Raw genomic sequence first — 24,564 nt, 5'->3', positions numbered from 1 at the left:
TTCATTGTGTATATAGGCCACTTCTTTTTTTTATTCATTCCTGCTCCAATGCTGAGGCCTGGAGCCCTTTGTGGGGTCACAGCCCTGGTGATTTCTGTGAAAAGCAGCTGTTTAGGAGTCCTCAAACACTCTCTGAAATGTAGTATTCCAACGAGGTGAGATGATCTGGATCATGGACTGACACAGAATGCTGCCTTCCTCTGGCCTGCCATCTTCCTTCTCCCCACCCTTTTTAAATGCTGGTGATGGAACCCAGTGATGCTTTACCACTTAACTACCTCCCCAGTTCTTTCTTTTATTTTGAGACAAGTTCTGGCCAAATTGCTAAGGGCCATGATAAATTGGTTAGGTCAGCCTTGAATTTGCAGTCCTCCTTCCCCAGCCTCCGATGTGGCCAGTGTTATAGGTATCTGCAGCTACACTTGGCTCTGGCACTGTTTTTTCCCCCTAAGCCACAGAAAGAGATTTATTTGGTAAAGTAGATACAAATTCTAGGGAGAGTGGTGCAATCTCAAGGAATATGCCTTTGGGGTAAAGCAAGGAATACTCACTCAAGGCAGAGTGCAGGCTCTCTCCAGAGGAAGAGAAAATCTCTCGAACTAGTTTTATTTATCACTGAAGAAGAAAGCTGAGGTTCAAGCATTAAATCTTTCACTTGTGTTAGTTCTAGGGAAAGTGGTGAGTTAGGGGGCATTACAGATTCCACAAGAATCTTCAGATTCACATTTGGATTTCTTGCTGGGAGCCTGCCAGCCTTGAGACAGGCCTGGGTGTCCCAGTGCAGGTTTCTGGTGTTAGCAGAACCTCTTAAGTCAAGTTGATATTTTTTTTTACTTTGAGGTCTGTGTAAATTTGCCTCTGACAGTCAGGCAAGGTGGCTCACCCCTGTAACCCCAGCAACTCAGAGAAGCTGCCAGGATATGGCAAGATCCAGGCTAGCCTCAGCAGCTTAGTGAGAACCTGTCTCAGAATAAAAAAAGAAATGATAAAAAGGGCAGAGATACAGCTTGGTGACAGAGAACTCCTGAGTTCAATCCCTCATACAGGGGGGAAAAGGAAGGAAGGAAGGAAAGGAGGGAGAGAGAGAGGGAGAGAGGGAAAGAAGATAGAAAGGAAAAGAGGGGGAGGAAAAGAAAGGAAAAAAAGGAGGAAAAAATAAAGAAATGGAGGGTAGGGGAGGAGAAAGGAAGGAAGGAAGGAAGAAAGGAGGGAAGGAAGGAAGGAAGGAAGGAAGGAAGAAGAAAGGAAGGAAGGAAGGAAGGAAGGAAGGAAGGAAGGGAAAGAAAGAAATTGCCTCTGGCAGTATATGGACCAAGACCAAGAAAGATTGGTTAGGATTGAAAATTCATCAGGAATCCAAGATTGGTTTAACCTTTGGAATAAACCTGGAATGCAAATCTCCTTTCATATTTGAATAACAATTTTATTGATTAACCATATTAATGGAATAAAGCAAAAAAAAATATCATCTCAATTGACACAAGGAAAAATATTTGTCTGCCAGGTATGATGGTGCATGCTGTTAACCCCAGCTACAGGAGACTGAGGCAGGAGGACCACCGGTTCAAAATCAGCCTCAGCCATTTAGTGAGACCCTGTCTCAAAATAAAACATAAAAAGGGCTGGGGACATGGCTCAGTGGTTAAGTGCCCCTGGATTAAATCCCAAGTATCCACCCACCCCACAAAAAATATATGGGAGATTCAGAGAGAGAGAAGGGAATGCTAAGAAGGTCCCCTAGGCAGGAATGAATCCTGGCTGGGTGGGGTGAGGTTTGAAGAGTGAGAAAGGTTTTTCTCTCTTTTTATTTTCTTTCTTGTTTTCAATGGAAAATTGTTTCTAAATTGGCAAAAATGATCTATGAGAGAAGATGAAACAAGATTTAAGAGAGATAGAGCTAAAAACAGGGAGAAGACATTGAGAAGCCAAGAGGTACCAATGCTTGGAAACAGGATGAAGGGCAAGGCCTGGGAAGGTGTCTGCATTACTGAACCTTTTACAGGGAGAATGTGGTTGTGCATTATGTGGGGAAAGAATGTACAAAAACTGAGTGAAGGTTGCCCACATGGGCCCCTTAGGATTGCTGGACTTTCATACACACACACACTTGCACATACATACAAATCCACACACACACACACACACACACACACTCAAACATGCACATATGTAGTGATCATAGCCTCAAGTTCCATGCTCAGCTCCAAGGGAGATGGAGACACAGTCCCTGCCCTTCAAGGGGCAGCTCCATCTATCAGGTGAGATTGTCCAGTAAACAACTGGAAAACATCCTTAGTCCATGTTCCAGCCCTAGAGCTCCAGGTATTCACCACATGAGTGAAGCTGCCCCGGGGGTCGGGTGGGGACCCCAGCTGCTCTGTTCAGTGACACAAGATGTCCTGCAATTGGGGAATGGAGACACACACAGTGGTCCACACAGCTGTGAAAAGATGCAGGGGACCTGAAGTGCAGTCACCAGGGAGGGAAGCCAACCGAGGGAGGTGTACTTTAGACATTCCTGAAGACAGAAAACCAGGGGCACAGGATAAAGCCCAGTGGTTGCCAGGTTTGGGTGGAAGAGAGGGCTGAACAGCTGGAGCACCAAGAAACTGTAAGCTGTGAATTATTCTGCGTGACACTATAATGGTGGATACAATATCGTTGAGCATTTCTAACCCCAGAACTGTAGACTCTAGAACCGGAGTCAACTACGGACTTTGCATAACACTGATGTGTCATAGAAGTGTAATTCCAGATTCATGGGACCCCAATAGACCTCCAGAAGCTGAATCTGATACAGTCACACAAGATTCTTTATTGCAAGCGCTAGCCTGGACTCACGACCGTTTCCAATGCAGCTGTCCCAAAGAGTGAGTCCTGGTCCTTTGTTCAGTGAGATTTTGTAGGTTTTGGAAGATACTCTATGTGTTAAAATGTCATACAACAAATAATCACACACCATGGGAAAATCAAACAACTCTTAACACTTAACTCTTAACACTGGCAGGAACAAGTTGGGTAGGTGTGATTGGTTAGTTCAAGAGGCGGATTCCATTGAACTAATTGGTTTAATCCATGAGGGGTGTATGTGCTAAACTACATGGTTTCCCAACATGTTATCAACCACCAAGACTACTTGGGGGTCATTTGGCATTCTAGGTATTTTCCCTGTCTCATGCTGATTGGTGGTTGCTAGGGGGTTGCTATGGGTCCTCACCTAGCCTAACTGAGTCAGGGACACCTGGTGCTGCAGATCTCTCCTGTTACTTGCAGACAAACAACTCAGCAGGGTGGGTATGTGCCTAGGAGTACACTGTGGGGTTTTCCAAGGACAAGGGTCATGCCCCCTCCCTCTGGACAGGCCTTGAGGTAGAAGCTGTTTTCAAAAAATGGAGTCACATTGGTTTTTCAGAGGCATGAATTGTAGCATACTTTAACACTCTGGTGTGAGATTCTGGTCCTGGGGGAGGCTGGGTAGGCAGAGTGATTTGGGAACCATGGAGCTTCTGCTCAGTTTTGATGTGGTTTTAAAACTACTCTAAAACAAAACAAACAAACAAACAAAATCCACTCTATGTTAAAAAAGGAGGCGGGGTAGGTTCCAGATCTAATGTTAATTTCTCCTTCTGTTTACCGGGGAATCCTTGCTTCCCCAAATGCCGAAGTATAATGCCAGAGAGGTGCATCCAGGCAAGGGTAGAGGGGACAGTGGAAGGTGATGAGCCCAGCCTAATTCCATCTTAAGTTGGGAGCCATCTCATCACAAAGAAATGAAAAGGTAATTTCTGTTTTACTCTAAATTACTGTGATTTCTAAACTTGCTTGGAATGCCTGCCAGTGCCTGGAACTCACTCATGCCTGGCTTTCCTGACAGGTAACAACCCTCTCTGAAACCTTAGTGGTGCCTCATAAATTCTGGTGTTGGGATCTAAATTTACTCCCTAACTTGAAATGTTGAGCCATGTAGATCATTAACCTACTACCTGCCTTTGTATTATGCTTGTGAAAATCTTGTAATCTGTAAGTTTCCAAAACCTGCCCCCACCTTTTGCAACGTTTTGCTTTGTGCTATAAAACCTTGTTTCTAGAGAGCTGGGGGACTGTCCTCTAAGCCACAGTATTCAGGAGAGACAGTGCCAGTTGGCCAGAATACAAGCTTGCTTTAATTTGATTTAAAATTGGAGTTGGGGGTCTTCTTTGCCTCAGCCTCCTGAGTTGCTGGGATGACAGGCATGAGCCACTATACCCAGGTAAAGTTTTACTATTCTGAATGCTTATTTAAAGAAATAAATCTCACTGATTTACGTCTAAGATGATTTTTTTAAGTCTTGTTTGCTTTGAGAGAGCAAATCAAGTTAGACAATTATTTTAAATATCCTATTGTAGTATTTGAAAGTACTCATTATGGTTTGGATCTAGAAATGTTCCCCTAAAAGCTCACATTTTGAAAACAAAAATGTGATCCCCAGTGCTGCAAGGTCAGAGGTGGGGCTAAGGCAGTGATTAGGGCTGTAATGCCTCATTATTTAATCTACTGGATGGGCTAACAATTTGAGTGAGTAACTGAGCTGTAACTGTAATGGGGAGGGCGTGCCTAGAGCAGGTAGGTCACTGGGGTGTTGTGTCTTGTAGCTGATCTCTTTCTTGCTTCCTCTGCTTTCTAGTTTCCAGGAGCTGAGCAGCTCTGCTCCACTAGGCCCTTGGGCCATGTTGTTCTGCTTCACTCAGGGGCCAGAACAGTGGAGCTGGCTAACCCTGGCTGAGGCTCTCCACCTGTGAGCCAAAAGAAATCTTCTGCCTTTTTTCTTTCCTGGTACTAAAGATTGAACTAGGGATTCCTCTACCATTGAGCTACTCACCAGTCCATTTTTCTTTTATTTTTTAAATTTTGAGACAGGATTTCACTAAGGTTCCAAGCTGGCCTGGAACTTGTGATCCTCCTGCCTCAACCTCCTGGATTTACAGGTGAGCAATTTCATGCCTATTTAATTATTATTATTATTATTATTATTATTATTATTATTATTATTATTATTTTGGTGGTGGGGTTCCAGGGATTCAACTCAGGTGCACTCAGCCACCGAGTCACATCCACAGCCCTATTTTGTATTTTAGAGACAGCATCTCACTGAGTTGTTTAGTACCTCACTTTTACTGAGGCTGGCTTTGAAGTAGCGATCCTCCTGTCTTAGCCTCCTGAACCACTGGGATTACAGGTATGTGCCACCCTGCCCAGCTCTGTTTTAAGTTCTTAATGTCAGGCATTTTTGTTACAATAACAAAAACTATCCCAGTACTAAATTTTCCTTACAGTTTTGAAATCAATTAATATTAACATTATTTTAAAAATCACAGCACAAATATTTATACTCAAACATCATTTTACAGTACTGGGTTTTGAAAAACACCACTCAAAATAGTTAATGGTAGTTATGCTTATAAAAATTCATGCCACGAGTTCTGAGCTACCAGCAGGTGGCGTGTGAAATCTATTACTTGAAAAAGTTTATCTTGAGATCACTGTAGGTAAACAGTCTTGGGCTCCTCAAATCCATCCTCTTCTGGCTGCTGAATGCTAATTTTCCTTAAAACTTTATTTTTTATTCCTTTTTGGTATTGGGGACTGAACGCAAGGATGGTTAATCACTTAGCCACATCCCTAGCCCTCTGTATTTTTTTTTATTTTGAGACAAGGTCTTGCTAAATTGGTTAGGGCCTCATTGAATTGCTGAGGCTGGACCAGAACTTTGAATCCTTCTGCCTCAGCTTCCTAAGCTGCTGGGATTACAGTCATGTGTCACCATGCCCATTCCATTTATTCATCTTTCATTCATTTTTGTGGTCCAGGGAAATGAACCCAGTGGCTCTCTACTACTGATCTTTATCCCCAGCGCTTCTATTTTTAAACAGATTTTTGGTACTAGGGATGAAATCCAGGAGTGCTCTACCACTGAGCCATATCACTAGCCTTTAATTTTTTTCAGACAGGTTCTCACTAAGTTGCTGAGGGCCTGGCTAACTTGCTGAGCTGTGAATGCAACTCAGGGGTAGTGAGTTTACCTAGCAGGCAGGAAGCCAGAGTTCTATTCCCCACCCTAGGATGGGGAAATCCTTCACCTCAGTCTTTTCCCAACTACCCTGAAGCCAGTGTTCTGTGTCCTCTACATTTGCAGCTACATGCTAAGTTTCATTTCTAAGTGCCCAGAGGAAAGCTATTCCTATGCACCTGACTGGGAAGACACACAGTAGTGGCACAGCTGCTTCTTGACAGGTACATGGGCCATAAAAATTCCAGTTGTACCAGGTTAAAAGGTACCCATCTTTCCAGTAAGCACAGGAGAGGGCACAGGCCTAATGTCCCTCAGTATCCCCCTCAGCTTAGCCCAAAGTTAGACAAACCTCCAACGTGGAGAGTAGGACACCGATTGGTCTCCAGAGGGGCAGGGCATATGCTCTAGGCTTAACTGGCTCTGCCTGGCAGAGTGCAGCAGGTGGATCTCCAGGACTGACGTGGGGAGGCACCATAGAAGCTGAACATGGTGAGTGAAGGGGGACTGGGAATTGAACCCAGGGGTGCTCTAACACAGACGTACATCCGCAGTCCACTTCCTTTTTTTATTTTGAAACAGGCTCTTACCAAGTTGCTGAGGATCTAAGTCACTGGGGCTGCTTTGGAACTTTTGATCCTCCTGCCTCAGCCTCCTGAGCCACTAGGATTAGAGGTGTTCACTACCACACCTGGATTTAAATTTTGATCTCATCAAAATCCATGTGCTTCAGGTTACTGATACCCAGGCACAGGGACATATGCTTCAACTCTGATTCCAAGTACAGGGAGTTAGTAATTGAGAGGGTCTAGTGAGAAGGGTTGCCTAAGGAGACACCAGGCAGTTAGTTCTGAGGAGCAATGTCAAGGTGGAAGAAAACAAATTGGCCCAAGCCCAAGGTCACCCTGACCCTTTGATGATTGTCAACACCCAGGATTCTGCCTGTTGCATAATCTGCTCATTCACATCACCCATTTCAGCATGAGCCTTACACCAGGTTGGTCCACCATGTGCAAGACCTCCATCCCTGCTCCTCACCCTCAACTTCGAATCATCACCTGAGGCTCAGAGCAGCCTTCCCCAGGGGGGCATTGGAGGAGGCTCCTCTGCTCCCTGCTGGAGAGCATAGAGCTTCCCTGTTGCAAGGTGCAGGTGTGAGGGCTTCCCTCCTTCAACGCCCTCCCCTCTACCCTGCTTCTCACCACCTTTGCTGGACAGGCTTCCCAGGGAAGGAACCTCATACCCACCTCACTAGCTCCTCTCCCCACCACCTGGCTTTCCAGCAGCATTCCACTTCAGGACCACAGACCCCTGTTTAGCCCTCTACTTCTGTGTTTGTGGTGATGAGTCCTTCCTTCCAGACTCCACAGGGGACAAGACTCTGAGGTCACTCAGTCACTCTCCAACATCTCCTTCTCTGACAGTGGCCAGGGTACAGCAACTGCAATTTATTTGTTTACTTATGGTGCTGGGGATGGAACCCAGGGGTGCACTACCACTAAGTCATATTCCCAGCCCTTTTATTTTTTGAGGCAGGGTCTCCCTAAATTGTTGCACCTGGCCTTGAACTTATGATCCTCCTGCCACAGCCTCCTGAGTTTCTGGGATTTTAGTTCTGTGCCATTGTGTCAAGCAGCTCAGGCAACTAACCCTACCTCAAAATAAAATTATTAGAAGGACTGAGGTTGCATTTTAGTGCTAGAGAGCCTCAGGCTTCCATCCCAAGTATTGAAAACAAAAAACTTTTAGAGAGAAATTATAAAAGCTGGGTTACAATATCAGAGGATTTGGATCTTAGAGATGGAAGAGAAACCTCTTAATTATCTAAGTTCTGGGTTTAGGGAGACCTGGGATGTCTTTCTTCTTCAGATAAGAGGGAAATTTCCTGCATAATCAGAGAGTAACCTAAATAATGGACTTTTTCTTTTTTTCTCTTTTTTTGGGGGGTGGGGGTGGGGGAATACCAGGTTTTGACTCAAGGGTACTCGACCACTGGGCCACATCCCCAGCCTTATTTTGTATTTTATTTAGAAACAGGGTGTCACTGAGTTGCTTAGTGCCTCACTTTTTGCTGAGACTGGCTTTGAACCTACAATCCCTCTGCCTCAGTCTCCCGAGCTGCTGGGATTACAGGCATTTGCCACCATTGCAGGCAGTAACAGACTTCTGCAGAGAACTCAAGTTTATCCATGGAAGTCTTATGGCTCTCATTCGCCACCTTCTGTTAAAGGTGAAAAAAAAAAAAAAACTATTTTAGAATCCTGTGCAGTAGGAGACCATAAAACAAATCATTGCAAATTGAGTGCGAGGCATTTCTAGGACATTGTATGTTTGAGAGGTCTTGGCATGATGCCTGAGAGGGGTGATGTAGGGTTTCAGGGAACACTTGTAGTTTCCCAGTCTGGGTTTATTGCTGATTTTTCAGAAGGCAACAGTGTTGGCTCTGCTTATCACCTGGTACCAGAGACAGTAGAGTGAAGGTGTGTGCTGTGAACCATTTAGAGTCTGAAGGCCCATTAGATGACAGGTGCTGGAGTTTGGAATTGCAGAAAATCTTGCTTTTTTAAATTTTATCTATTGCACCTAACTCTTGGGTACATATCCAACCTCCCTTTAGGTTTCTTAACTGATGGGTTGTTAAATTTTACAAGGATTTGTAAGTCCTATTCTATGAAGTTCTCTACAGTAGTAGGGCACCCTTGGGTTCAATCCCCAACACACACACACACACACACACACACACACACACACACTCAGACTATTTTTCCCTGAACCTCAGCCTTTGTGGATACAGCCTTTGTGGGTACTATGACCTGAGTAACTCAGATGGAAGTCTCCTATTATCCCCAGATAAACTCCTTTGGAGAGCAGGTTAGTGTTCTCACTTCTGTGGGCAACCACAGGTGCAGTACCCCACTGAACAGCAACATGCATCAGAAGGAATGCCACCCAGAGAGAAGTAAAGAATGGAGGGTATATTCAGAATGGCCCTGCATTATTGTGATGCCATGAGGGCCTCGGCTCCAGTGTCACTGATCAGCACTGATCAGCCACTGGGTCAGCTTCCTGACCTTTAAGCTGAAAACCACGGAGGACAACAGAGGCTCTGCCGCAAGTTCCCCAAGTTGTTCATTTGCAACCATCCATTTAAGGGTAATGCCCTGTGTACCTCTCAACAAAAATCTACTTCTAGAAATTCAGATTCCTATTTCTGACTCCTAAGACACATATCCCCATTGGTCCCAAGTCTTCCGATGGGAACCAAGCCCCTGTGACCCCAGCCTCCTGCATCAGCTTTACTGTTCCCATTTGTGTTAAGCAGTGCCCTGGCATCCTGTTTATAGTTCCCCTTGGAGAGATACTCGTGTCTTACCTTTATTTTCAAGTGCACAGAAGAACTTTTCTGATATATGCATCCCACTATGCAGGCAGCCAACAGCAACACGGACTGGAGTGCAGGTTATAGGTAAATCAGTTGCCACATCTATGGCAGGGTTTAGTATAGAAAAGGATATCCGTTGGCTCTCTCAAACCCCTCAGTATCCCCATCAGCTCATCAATGAGTTGGAAAAGTCTCCCTGGGTGGATGGCACCCTGGGCATCATAGCTCTACAGAGGGGTAGGGTACCTCTCTAGATTCAACCGGGTCAGACTGGAAGAGTGAAGCAGCAGGTTGCTCAGGACCAACATGGAGATGTCATTCCCATTGAAGCTCAAGACCATGTGTCGGGAGCAGCACCTGAGGACAGGTAGGATGGCCTGGAGCTGGGAGTTGGTGATCCAGCAGTTCTGCAAGTTTAGGGCCTCAAGGGTGGCTACAGCATTCTCTAGCAGAATTATAAGGGGCTCAGGACTAAAATTTGCCAATTTGCTGTCCCACAGCATCAGGTGTATTAGCTAATAAAGGTTTGGAGACCCAGACAGATCATTCCAGACTGGATCTGAGAACTGGCAGTTGGTTATTGAGAGGGTCTCCAGGGGGGTCTTCAGGAGCATAAGCAAAGTTCAAGCAGTTAGTTCTGAGAAGTGATTTCAAGGTGGTAGAAGACAAATTGGCCCAAGTCCAAGGTTACTCTGACCTTCAGATGATGGTCTCCACCCAGGACTCTGCCTGCTGCAGAATCTGCTCCTTCATGTCACCCTACTTCATGCTGAGCCTTCCACCCCCACATGAGTAACCAGGTGGGTCCATCATCTCTAAGGTGCCCCTCCTCACTGCCAAGCAGAAAGCCACAGCTGTAGCCAAAGGGGGTCAGGGTGAGACATGCACAAATAACAAACCCAGGTAAGATGGAGCAACACAAATTGGGGTTGCCCTCCTGTGGGGCTCATACCCTGTATTCTCCACCCCTGCTCTTCACCCTCAAGTCCAGATCACCACCCAGATCTCAGAGCTGCCTTCCCCAGGGGAACATTGGAGGCATCTCCTGGAATCCCTGCTGGAGAGCACAGAGCTTACCTGTTGAATGTTGAAGGTGTGGGGGCTTCCCTCCTCCAGTGCCCTGCCCTCTCCCCTGCTTCTCACAACCTTCACTAGACAGGCATCCCAGGGAAGGAACCTCACACCCACTCACTAGCTCCTCTCCCCCCCACCTGGCTCTTCAGCAGAGTTCTGCTCCCCAGACCATGGAGCCCTGTTTAGGACTCTGCTTCTCTGTGGGGTTTATGTGAGACCTGGCTTCAGGACAGAGTCAAAACAAACACTTCATTGACATTCTAACATCTCCATCAATGGTGTTAAGTCACCATGGCTGGCACACAGCAGCTGCCCACTGAAGTTTCATGTGTTGAGGGCCACAGCAGTGTAGGGATGATGCATGGCATTTTTGCCAGAAGTAGTGGTTGAGAGGTGATGCCAGTGAGTTCTGACGGAGTTCCTGTTGAGTTCCAGTTGAGCTCTCATGGGGATTCCTGAAGAGTTTCCATTGGTTGGGGAAGTGCCGGAGGAGGGATTTCCGGTGTGTGGTTCCTGGAGGAGCCGCGTGGCATTCGGGAGAGTTCCTGGGAGCATGTGTGGAGTGTGCTGGTGGAGTTCAGAAATAAAGTTTGTTCCTGCTTCAGTGGCTTGTGATTTGTGCCCAGCCAGACTGTGGCATTTGGTGGCCTGTGAGGAGAATGCCTGAAGCTCGAAGGTAAGTGAAATTACTCGCCCCTGAGGGAAGGCCAGAGAATGGGTGACCATTTCAAAAAACAACGTGTTCTTGTTTTGATTTGTTTTCTTTTTGTTTCAAGCTGCCTATCCCTAGAACTTTCTCAGGCAAACTGGGAAAAATAATTGGCTCAAGGTTTGAAGTTGTTCATTCCTGAGGAAGAGATAGAAATAGACCACAAATGCACATGTCAATAAAATAGGAAAATTGATACAACAATTTTTTGTTCCATTTTTGTTTCATTGTATTTCGGTTTTGTTTTGTGTTATCTTGTTGGGTTGTGTTATCTTTATAGTAGATTAAAAATTAGTGAAAAACAAACCAAAAGAGTGTTAAGTAAATTGTTAGAGGTCCAGACTATGGTAGAAAACATGTTAGATCAAGCAAAAGAGAAGGTCTCTCAAGCTAGTCAGATGAGGAAGAAAATTTAAAGGAAGAAAGCTTAGAGGAGAAACAGCTATCAGGGGGGAAGCTACAACAGGAGGCTGTTACCAACTCTATTCTATCACCAGAGCGCATAAGTGTCCAACCAACAGCTCCACCTATAGAGACAACATATCCTATGGGACCTCCATCCCCCATAGTTGATAGATGAGATCCTGAGACAGGACCTCAAAGATTAGCATGCCCTGTACTTGAGCAGGCAGGAGGGCAACGAATTCACCATGCTTTAGATTTCAAAACAGTGAAGCAGTTGAAGGAGGCTGTAACAACCTATGGTCCCCAAGCACCCTTCACTGTAAGCATGGTCGAATCCATCACCAACTTGGACATGACTCCACCAGACTGGGCTAGCATGTGTAAATCTGTGCTAAATGGAGGACAATATTTGTTATGGAAGGTTGCCAATGAGCAATTTTGCATGGAGACAACTAGGAAAAATGCAGCAGCTGGTTACCCTCAAAGAAATCTAGATATGTTGTTAGGAAAAAGACCTTATGAGGGTCAACGGCAACAAATTGAATATGATCCTGCTATTATGCACAAATTGCTGCAGGTGCAGGTAGGGCATGGAAGACTTTACAAGGACATGGAGATTTATAAGGTCAATTATCTAAGGTAATACAGGGAGCTAATGAACCTTACGCTGAATTTGTAGATAGGCTTATTCAAACAGCTACCAGAGTTTTTGCGGATACAGAAAAAGCAATGCCATTAATATAACAACTGGCTTATGACAAAGCAAATTATTGGTGCAGATAGGTCATTAGACCATGGAAACATGGAGATTTAAATACATATATTAAATTATGTAGAGACATTAATGAACAAGGGCAGCTGCAGTACAACAGGCTTTAGATGCCAGGCCAAAAACATGCTACAATTGTGAATAAACAGGACATTTTAAAAGGAATTGCCCCAGAGGAGGAGGGTTTAACAAAGCTAGCTATCAAAGGAATAGAATACTGGGTATTTGCCCACGATGCTGTAGAGGGAGACATTGGGCTAATAATTGCCGTTCTCAAACCACCATAGAGGGTACTCCATTATCAAAAAACAGACAAGGACCAGATGTTTACTCATGATATCATGGAGAAAGGCATCGGGCTCCATTGCCAAAAAATGGATAGGGGGGCCAAATGCTCTGGGGCCCATGACCACAAATATACAGGGAACTGGAGGAACCAAGAAATACCATGGAGGAACCCAGCAACACCATCAGGGTAGTGCCCAGGACACATTATCCATCAGATCTCTCATCAGACAAACCAGAGGGAGCACAGTGTTGGACATCTGCATCTCTGCCAGAGCAGTACTAACTCCAGAGATGGGAGTTCAAATAATTCCCACAGGAGTAAAAGGACCTCTTCACCAAGGAACAGTAGGCTTATTGTTGGGACGCAGTTCTTCTACTCTAAAAGGACTTATGATAAGTTCTGGGGTAATTGATCCCAATTACGAAGATGAAGTAAAAATTATAGCTAGTTCTCCAAAGGGTATATCAGTAATTTCACCAGGAGATAGAATAGCACAGTTATTAATAATACCCAGCCTATATGATAAATTATCCAGTAGTAATATAAAAAGAGGTTCCAGGGGATTAGGCTCCACAGGTGTAGATTGGGCGATGCTATCTTAAAATTTAGATTCTCACCCAATGCTAAAACTGAATATTCAAGGACATGAATTTAATGGGCTACTTGATACAGGCACAGACCTTAGCATCATCACTCGTCAAGACTGGCCAAAACATTGGCCATTACAACAAGCCACTCAGATGCTTCGAGGCCTAGGAGTGGCAACTAATCCCCATAGAAGTGCAAAGGTATTAGATTGGAAGGATCCTGAAGGATGTGAACGACCTATACAGCCATATGTATTGGATCATCTTCCCATAAATTTTGGGGGATGAGATGTCCAAAATCAATTAGGTTTGACTTTAACAAATAACATCAATCCAAATGCACCCACTATTAGGGCTGGACAAGGTTGTAGGAAAGAAAAAAGATTAGGAGAGCAAGAACAAGGTCTAGCAGCACCAATTTAAATAGATCAAGGAATAAATAGACATGGATTGGGTTTTCAGATGGGGTCACTGAGGCAATAAAAATTACTTGGAAATCAGAAAGACAGTATGGTTTCCTCAGTGGCCCCTGACTAAAGAAAAGATACAAGCAGCCCATGACCTGGTCCAACAACAATTAGCAGAGGGACATATACAACCTTCCATATCTCCCTATAATATTCCCATTTTTGTCATTAAAAAGAAAACTGGTAAATGGAGATTATTGCAAGATTTAAGAGCCATTAATAATGAGATGGTTATTATGGGACCTGCTCAATCAGGGATCCCTCAATTGTCTACTTTGCCAAAAACCCAGTACGTTTTAGTTATAGATATTAAAGATTGTTTTTTTTTTTTAATTCCAATTCATCCTAAGGATAGTCCAAGTTTTGCATTTACTATCCCTGCACTGAATCATGAAGGTCCTTATCAGAGATATGATTGGAACATACTTCCTCAACGGATGGCTAACAGCCCAACTATGTGTCAAATTTATGTTAACAAAGCAATCCAGCCACTTAGAAATCAAAATCCTGAACTACAAATATTTCACTATATGGATGATGTATTGTTAGCACACAAAGATAAAAACACATTGCTAGAATGTTATGCCACACTTACAAACTTATTAAAAAATTATAAACTAGAGATAGTAATAGATACAGTACAATTAAATTTTCTAATTAATTATTTAGGAGTTCTATTATCCTCAACCATGGTCCATCCAGCAAAAATTCAAATACGAGTAGGTCAACTTAAATCACTTAACGATTTTCAAAAGATATTAGGAGACATAAATTGGATAAGGCCTTATGCAGGCATACCAAAAGGAGAGTTGGGAAATTTATTTGATATCCTAAAAGGATCCAAATTCACCCCACATGTTAACGCCTGAACCAAGAAAGGAATTAAAAATTATTGAAACATATATGGAAAATATGCTTTTGGATAGAATTGATATAAGTTTGCCTTTATTATTTATTGTAATACCAACAAAATATTCCTATGGGAGTATTTTGGCAAGGAGGTCCATTATTGTGGATACATTTGTCTTATTCTCCTAACACTATTCTTACTAGGTATCCTGAGGCTGTAGGACAATTAATACTCAAAGGAATAAAAGCAGCAAAGGGAGTGTTTGGAATTTCTCCCAATAAAATTATTACTCTATATACTGTGGATCAAATTGATGAGTTAGCTAATGAGTTAAATACTTGGGCAATAATCCTGTGTAAATATAATGTTTCATTTGATAATCACTTACCATCTAAACCTTTATTGTCTTTTTGGTCTTTTTATCCTGTAGTTTTTCCAAAAATGACAAGAAAATTCCCTATCATGAATGCTCCAAATATATTCACTGATGGGTCAAATAATGGTAAAGCAGCAGTAGTCACTCCTGATCAAACTTTTACATGTTTAGTAACCCAAAAAATCAGCTAAAAAGGTAGAGCTTAATGCAGTATCACAAGCTTTTGTGATGTTTATAGATTCTGTATTTAATTTATTTTCTTATAGTCAGTATATAGTTAATGCTATAGTATCCCGTGAAGATGTTGGTAGGATTTCCCCTTCCTCTACTGTTTTCACTTTGTTTTCCACTATACAAAGTCTAATCTGGGACAGAAAAGATCCATTCTTTATAGGACATATCAGGGCACATACAGGATTGCCTGGAGCTCTTATTTAGCAGATAAAACTACACATGACATACATATTTTCTCTACACTAGAAGAAGCTACAAATTTTTATAAAAGGTTCTATGTCAATGCTAATACATTACAAAAGTGTTTTAAAATAACTAAGAAACAAGCTAGACAAATAAGAAAACAATGTCAAAATTGTGTGATATTTTTACCACAAGTTAATCTTGGAGTCAATCCTAGAGGACTGATACCTAACCATATTTGGCAGATGGACATCATACAGTTGACAGAATTTGGATAATTAAAATATTTGCATGTTACAGTTGATATTTCTTCCAGATTTCTGATGGGCTTCCTTCATGCCGAGGAAAAACTAAAGACACTATAGCTCATTGCTTACAAAATTTTGCCACTGTGGGCATTCCAAAACAGTTCAAAACAAATAAATATCCTGGTTATACTTCTACCTCTTTTAAACAATTTTGCTCTTCATTTGCCATTACTCATATAACAGGAATCCCATACAATCCACAGGGACAAGGCATAGTTGAAAGAGCTCATCAAACTATTAAAATGTTCTTATTAAAGCTAAAAGAGAAAATTGGAAAGGGGTATATATCTCCCAAAGATAAACTTAAAATAACCCTTTTTACTCTAAACTTTTAAAATTTGGATTCATCAGGGCTTAGTGCTGCAGAAAGGCATATGTGTCCAAAAAAATATACATAAGCCTAAGGTACTTTGGAAGAATAATCTAACAGGAGAATGGAAAGGTCCTGACCCAGTGATTGTCTGGAGTTGGGGTTCTGTTTCTGTATAAACTAATGCATCAATGAATAATAACTAAACAAGTAATTCTCAATCAAGGAGGTGATTTACTTTGGGAGGAAATGGACGTATTGATAGATTTCTCTGCTTTGAACTGCTTGGAGAACATGCCTGGACTATGTATCACTTGTATACATTGTGAACTATCTGTTGGTGCAGCGAATTGTGGTAGTGCTGGCACATCTTTGCTGATGGTGTCACCGGTGGTACAATTTTTCCAAAGGAGCCATCAATTGGCTTGGTGTCATGGCATTTCTGTATCCTCCTCCCTTATGCTAGTGATGGTCTAAAATTTGGGGGCCAACAGAGGTGAGGCAAAGAACCTCACCCCCCCGCACTGGTGCAAAGGCCTATCCAAAAGTATGGCTGTATGCTGGACTGGTAGTCAGTGACGGGTATGATCCAATTGCAGTGGTACCAACCTAAGACAGGAGGCTGACGCCTAGAGGTCAGCTCATCCAATGACAGGTAAGGACCATATGTTGTATTGAACAACCTAACAGGCACAGTCCCTAAGCCACATTGCTCATTGTTTAATTAAACAGGACGTGGGAGATGCTGAGAGCCACAGCTGAGTCAGAATGGCCCCTGGTATTTTGCCAATAGTACTGGTTGACAGGCGAGGCATTACTATCTGCCTTGGCTGTTACTTTGGAGTTCTCACACTACTTTGGAGTTCTCCTGGGGATTCCTGGAGAGTTCCCATTGGTTGGGGAAGTGCAGGAGGAGGGATTTCTGGAGGGGATATTTCCGGTTGCTGGTTCCTGGAGGAGCCACGTGGCATTTGGGAGGATTCCCAGGGAGCGTGTGTGGAGTGTGCTGGTGGAGTTCACAAATAAAGTTTGTTCCTGCTTCAGTGGCTCATGATTTGTGCCCAGCCAGACTGCGGCAGAGGCCATCACTGTTTTCTTCTCCTTCATGATTCCTGGTGTCCAGGCATTGACTACAGCTCCTGAACCCATTCTTCAGAAGTTCCCGTGAACCTTTTGCAAATCCAGCAGCTGCAGTTTCCACCTCCTGCGGGGACGACAGCAGAGTCTCAGCCCTGAGGCCCCTTCCTTCAACTCTCAGCTGCTGCCCCCTGCTCCACCTCTTCCTTCTATCTCACTTTTCTCTACCCCTTGCCCCTCCAATCCAGCCTGGTGCCCCCACCTGAACTAGCTGAATGAGGGGCAGGCGCAACCTCTTTCATGGGTCATGGCAGCTGCCAAAAGCACCCTGCACATTGGGAAGCCCCTCCCAGGTAGGGCTCAGCATGGCCAAGGCCTCTACAACTCTCCTTGCTGGCAGCACAGGAAGCCTATTGGGCACACTTCAGCACCTACTCTCCCTGCCCAGAGCCATCACTTCCCTGGCCGCCCAGGGCACTCCCTTCCAGGGTCCCCCTCACCTGAGGAAATCCTGCTGGGCAGGCAGCACATCCAGTCCATCCAGTGCCACTCGGATCATATCCATCTGTGGCTTCCTCATCAGGGACCCCAAGGGCAGACCGGTGAAGGGCCAGGCCTGCACCAATTTCTTCAGGACCTCAGTGTGTCCCCCGCTGAAGGCCTCCATGAAGAGTGGTGGGAAGAGCTGTATGAGCAGCTCCTCCGGAGCTAGGATGGCCCTGGACTTGTCCTTCAGGAGGCTGAGCCCTGCCCACTCCTGGAGCATAGATGGGGCCAGCTGCTCATCCTCTTGAGTCTGCATGGAAAGGATCCTAGGGGAATGCCCTGCCCAAACACATCATTCACAGTCAAGCTCCACAGCTCTACCTTATACCCATCCAGAGGAAACACCTCAGCTAAAGTGGCTGCTTTGGCAATTGATTGATCCAATTTCACTCTTTGGGTACCAAACCAAGCCTGGTGGTTCAGGCCTATAATCCCATGGCTTGGGAGACTGAGGCAAGAGGATCACAAATTCCAGGCCAGCCTAGAACTTAGTGAGACCTTGTATCAAAATGAAAAATAAAATAAAGTTGGGGATGTAGCTCAGTAGTAGAGTGCCCCTGAGTCCAATCCCTAGCTTCAGTAAATAAATAACTAAAGTGGGTGTCATTGGTTTTCATTATTAAAATGAGCAATTTTAAAATTAATTTACTTACTTATACTTTTCTTTTTTTTGGCATTACTCATTATCACTGAGCTACACCCTTACCCCTTTCTGTTTGTATTTATCTACTTATTTATTAACTTTGTGGCACAGGATTAAACTCAGGGTGCTTTACCTCTGAGCTAAATCCCCAGCCCTGTTTGTTTGTTTTTGATAGCAAAGATTGAAATCAGGGTACTTAACCAGTGAACCACATTCTCAGCTCTTTTTATTTTTTATATTGAGGCTGCTTAGGGCCCTGCTAATTTGCTGTGGCTGGCTTTGAACTTGCAATCTTTCTGCCTCAGCCTCCCAAGCCGCTGGGATTACAGACACCCTTCACTTACCACACCCGGCTCCCAACCCTGTTTTATCTTGAGACAGGATCTCACTAAATTCTCCAGATAAGTCTCAAACTCATGATCTTCCTGCCTCAGCTTCTTGAATAGCTGGATTACAGACAGGTACCACCATGAACAGTTTAAATGTAAGCAATGCTAAAAGCCACATATACTATTTGAGAGCATTTGGAAGTAAGAGATGGAAAATGCTATCTCTGAGATGAGGCTCAATTGTCACGTATATCTTGTACATGTGACAGCATGCCACTTTGGAGTGGAGTCCTGGGAAATAAATAGATGAGAATAGAGTGCAGCCGATGAAAAATATTTTGTAGTTCCAGTTTTGGTGACCTGCAGCTGTAATGCCAGCTACCTGGGAATCTGAGGCAGGAGGATTACAAGTTCAAGACCAGGTTGAGCAATCTAGTGAGAGCCTAAGCAACTTAGTGAGACCTTGTTTTAAAATAAAAAATATATAAATAAAAAGGGTTGGAGAAGTAGCTCAGGGATATAATGACCCTGGATTCAGCCCCCAGATGCTGAGAGCCATTGCCAAGTAGGAATGACGCTTGGCAATTTCTTTGTCAGCCTACCCCATGTTGCTTAGTGGAAGGACTTTCCATTGTGGACCCTTGTCATTTGCAGTGACTTTGCATGAAAGGTGACCTTGCTCAAGGACCAGGGCGGATTCGGGTTTAGGGTGGATCAGGGTTTAGGGCGGATCGGGGTTTAGGACAATCCCAGTATAGGGCGGTTCCAGGTTTAAGGTGATTCCTGCTGGGAATAGGGCATATCCTGCTGCCTCAGGTGCTTTGAGTTTCTGTTGAGTTCTCACGGGATTCAGAGAGTTTTTGGGATTCAGAGCCCGGTGGAGAGTGTGGATTTTGTCCAAAATGTGTGTGTAGAGTTCCAGTGTGAGTTTGGGAATAAAGAATTGCTGTTTCAATCTACAAGGCTGTGAGTGGCTCGTGATTTTTTTGCCCAGCCAGACTGCGGCATTTGGTGGCCCAGACGGAGAACACCTGAAACTTGAAGGTAAGTGAAATTACTTACCCCTGAAGGAGAGCGAAAGAATGGGTGACCATTTCAAAAAACAATGTGTTCTTGTTTTTATTTATTTTGTTATTATTTCAAGTTGCCTTTTCCTAGAAATTTCTCAGGCAAATTGGGAAAAACGGTTCACTCAAGGTTTGAAGTTTTTTCCTCTAAGGAAAAGAAATTGTTAGAGGAAGGAGGCACCCCAGTAAGACCAAGAACAGTTAGGGCATATGTTGATACAATACACAAATGTAGCTCATGGCTTCTTAAAGACGAGTTATTAAGTATATCAATGGGACCATTATGGTATTTTGTAGAAGGATTTTTTTTCAACAAGAAAGAGATGGTTAGTTCTGTTTACTACATTTGTCTAAGATCTTGGTTTTTACAGATATCTAATTAATTTACAAAGCTAAAGTGTTAAAATATCAACCACTATATATAAAATCAAGTACTCTTTACTTATTAAGTTCCATAAGGTAATATATTTAAACATTATGTGTGTTTTCATAAATTGGTAAATGGAAAAAAAGTTTAATATTGCTTTTCTCTGTGTCTTTGCTACAACGAGATTACTAAGAGTTAAGATTCTATCATCTGCAATTTATATACAAAGAGTATAAATAGTTTCAGTTGGGTTTCAATTATAATATTATAGTACCATAAAAAAACATGAAAGTATTTCATCTTATTAAAGTGGAGTAATTTGTCTAAATCACAAATTTTATAAGAGTTGTTTCAGAATGTGAATTTATAAAAAGAGTTAATGGCTAGAAAAGAGATATTTAAAGATTCAAGATGTGGAAATATATTTTAATAAGGCATAGTTAAAAAAAAAGAAATGTTTCTAGATGAAATAATCTCTTTGTGGTAAAGTAAAAAGTTGTAAAATGCCATTTAAAAAGATTTTGAGGAAACTAGACTTACTTTTAAAGCTTGAGAAAGGAAGAAAGAAGAAAAATATATTTGTACATGGCAGATTGAGACAAAACTTCTTAATGAAGTTAAAAAAAGGCCTTTGGTTGAAGGGCAGTCATGTAAACTAACATTAAAGCTATTTAAACAGAATCTAAGCCTCCTTTAAAAGAGTGAAGCTGTAGGTGGTGAAAAAGTACATTTAAAAGTACAGTATAGATGATAATTGAAAGGCTTTAAAAGGTTAAATTGAAGATGGTTAAGATGCCTTCATGATGGAGGAAAGATTGCATCTTTTGAAGCCTGGTTAATCTTAAAAAGATTACTTAAAAGAAACTATAAAAATGGGAAGATAATAGGATAAAAAATATTTAGATAAAGAAGATTAAAAATTTGAAGTGGAACACATTAAGACAGAAGGAAGATAAAAAAGATGTAGGAAGACAAGATTTTTAAACCCACAAAATAGGAAACAAAAAAAAAAATAGGAGGAAAAAAACCAACTAAGTGTGTATGTACAAACCTTAAAAGAAAACTAGAAGATAGAAACAAGATAAAAATGGTTAAAAATGTCAAATAAAGGTATTTCAGATAAAAAATACAAAAAGCTAAGACAACTATTAGATACAGGCATTCAAGATAGAAAAAAGTAAAAGAGAGAAATTTAAAGTCAAATATTAGATAAAATAAAAGATTAAAATGTACTTATTAAAACAAAAAGAGGAATTGGAAAGGGGTATATATCCCCCAAAGATAAACTTAAAATCACCCTTTTTACTCTAAACTTTTTAAATTTGGATTTATTAGGGCTTAGTGATGTAGAAAGACATATGTATCCAAAAAATGTACATAAGCCTAAGGTACTTTGGGAAGATATTCTAACAGGACAATGGAAAAGTCCTGACCCAGTGATTGTCTGGAGTCGGGGTTCTGTTTGTGTGTTTCCACAGGGAGAACAGCAGCCGATTTGAATTCCACAGAGACTTACCAAAACAATTTCTACAGACCAAAAAGAAGATGATTTGACTCAAATCCATAACAGCTGATATCCAGAGCTCCAGCTTGGCTATTCTTACATCTCTGACAGTGATTAACCAGGATGCTTTTTTCAATATCTATTTTATTATTTTCTTTTCCCACATCATAAACTTCTATTTTATTTGTTGAGCTCATACAAACCTAGGTTAAGGTTTTTCTGATCAGTTTTATTTTTTGACTGTGGAGTTTTTAAACATTGCAATGGAGATTTCACCTAGGTAAAGCTACAAGGCCTTTACTATTGTCTTATGTGATGTACGTTATGTGTGCACACTTCTGTTTTGTGTTGTATGTCTGTATGTGCGTATGTCCATATTTCATATATGAGGAGCGCTCATGAAAAAATGGATCCAAATTTTTTTTTATTCACCTGATATAAATGGTTTAATTTAAATTAGGTAAACAGCTGTTAAGGATTGTTTTTAAAGGAGGTTAACAGATCTGTTTGTTCACTTTCACCGTTCCTTTTCATTATATTTAATAATTCTTTTCAGGATAATGTCTCTTTAGCATCATTGCCAGAATTCCTATCTTCATCCCAGTGCTGGTGAAGACAAAGATAAAACCAAACTACAGCTTCTATGATAGCTATCACAGTAAATTGTATAAACTGATGCATCAATGAATATAAATCAATAAGTAATGCTCAATCAGGGAGTCGACTTACTTTGGGAGGAAACGGACATATTGATAGACTCCTCCACTTTGAACTGCTTGCAGAACTTGCCTGGACTATGTATCACTTGTATGCATTGTGAACTATCCTTTGGTGCAGCAAATTATGGTAGTGCTGGCATATCTTTGCTGATGGTGTCACCAGTGATGCGATTTTTCCTAAGGAGCCGTCAATTGGCTTGGTGTCATGGCATTTCTGTAACCTCCTCCCTTCTGCTACTAATGGTCTAAAATTTGGGGGCCAACAGAGGTGAGGCAAAGAACCTTATCCCCCCACTGGCACCAAGGCCAAATTTGGAGGCCAACAAAGGTGAGGCAACGAACTTCACCCCCCCACTGGTGCATAGCCCTATCCACAAGTATGGCTGTATGCTGGACTGGTAGTCAGTGACAGGTATGATCCAATTGCAGTGGTATCAACCTAAGACAGGAGGCTGATGCCTAGAGGTCAGTTTATCCGATGACGGGTAAAAACCATATGTTGAATTGGGCAACCTACCAGGCACGGTCCTTAAACCACATTGCTTGTTGTTTAATTAATCAGAAGGGGGGAGATGCTGAGAGCCATTGCCAAGTAGGAATGATGCATGGTAATTTCTTTGTCAGCCTACCCCATGTTGCTTAGTGGAAGGACTCTCCATTGTGGACCCAGGTCATTTGCAGTGACTTTACATGAAAGGTGACCTTGCTCAAGGACCAGGGCAGATCCGGGTTTAGGGTGAATCAGGATTTAGGGCAGATCGGGGTATAGGGCGATCCCAGTTTAGGGTGGTTCCAGGTTTAAGGTGATTCCTGCTGGGAATAGGGCATATCCTGCTGCCTCAGGTGCCTTGAGTTCCTGTTGAGTTCTCACGGGATTCAGAGAGTTTTTGGGATTCAAAGCCCAGTGGAGAGTGTGGATTTTGCCCAGAACATGCGTGTAGAGTGCCGGTGTGAGTTTGGGAATAAAGAATTGCTGTTTGAATCTACAAGGCTGTGAGTGGCTTGTGATTTTGTGCCTAGCCAGACTGTGGCACCCAGAGACAAAATAAAAACAAACAAAACAAAAAATAAGAAAAAAATAAAAACATTCTAAGTGAAGGCAACTAAGCCCAAGCATGAGAGTGTTAAGAAACTTTCAGATACTGAGTGGCTGAATGTTAAATAAGAACATTAGTGCTTTGGTCTGAATAAGGGTTTCCTTACTCTTCATTCATTCAACAGATATTTACTGAAATGCCTGCTCTAGTCCAGCAACCATTGAAGATTTGTCGAATTATTTAAGAAGAGACTTGTCTTAAGAGTACCAAACCCAGAGAGAAGAAAGGACAATTATGTTTGGAAAACTGCAGTAGCCATTTCTCTGAGTCCAATCTACTTTTTTGAGTCTGTTTCTCTAACTGTTATCAAAGTTACCATGAAGATGCAAAGGGAGAAGTATTTTGAAATTAAAGTTGATAAATAGGTGGAAATTCATTTAAAATAAAAAAGAAAACCAGAAGGAAAGAAATTTAATATGACCTAAACCAAAGCAGAAATCAAAATTATTGGGATGAAGGCAAAGCTGCATTTAGAGACACAAAATTCAGACATCTGGTCCTTTGGAGAGCGAGAATATGATATTCTCTTTGCTATCACAAACTACGTGTCACCATTTTTTGTTTCTTTTTTTGGTACTGGAGACTAAACCCAGTGGTGCTCTAACACCAAGCTACATCTCCAGCTCCTTTTATTTTTTTTATTTTGAGACAGGATTTTGCTTAATTGCTGAGACTTGCCTTAAAATTGTGCTTCTCCTGCTTCAGCCTCCGGAGTTGCTGGGTTTACAGACATGTGCTACATCTCCTAGGCTGTAGGTCACTGGGTAAGACTGGCTGAGAGTAGACCCCCATAGAGGTTCTGTTTTGAGTTCAGTTGCCCAAGCTGATCTTGAACTCATGGGCTCAAGCAATCCTTCTGCCTCAGCCTCCCAAGTAGCTGAGACTAAAGGTGTATGCCACCAGGCAGCCTGAACGGGGACTCTGTGGTGTTTGGTAACTTACCAGAGCTGGATGATTGGCAGGGAGTTCTGAATCCTAGCAGTGCCAGACAGTGACACAGGGCTCTAGGCTTCTGTGTTTCTATGGCTCCTTGAAGCTTTTATGGGGTCTTTCTAATCCCACCTCCTCTTTTCAACTCCTAGCTCCAATTAGTGTGATATGGTTAAATAGTTGAATCTCCACCCACTTAATCTCATTGAACTTCTTTTTTTTTCCAAATTAACTAATTTAATCAAATGTCCATACCTGAAAGGGAATAAGTGAAGAGTAGGGTCTCAATCAAGGA

At 42.5% G+C, this 24,564-nt stretch overlaps 1 protein-coding gene across 1 annotated transcript in view; it reads right to left on the bottom strand.

Moving 5' to 3' along the window:
• Positions 1-17,869, bottom strand: part of LOC143404300 (PRAME family member 15-like) — a 33,600-nt gene extending 15,731 nt beyond the window's left edge. The window contains exon 1 of the mRNA XM_076862519.1: positions 17,568-17,869. Coding sequence (XP_076718634.1) covers positions 17,568-17,869 — 302 coding nt within the window. The remainder of the gene's footprint in view (positions 1-17,567) is intronic.
• Between the last annotated feature and the right edge of the window lie 6,695 nt (positions 17,870-24,564).

Source organism: Callospermophilus lateralis, chromosome 7, assembly GCF_048772815.1.
Source record: "Callospermophilus lateralis isolate mCalLat2 chromosome 7, mCalLat2.hap1, whole genome shotgun sequence".
Lineage (NCBI taxonomy): Eukaryota > Metazoa > Chordata > Mammalia > Rodentia > Sciuridae > Callospermophilus > Callospermophilus lateralis.
The sequence above is the reverse complement of the archived record's forward strand: the minus strand, read 5'-3'. Positions and strand labels throughout refer to the sequence as shown.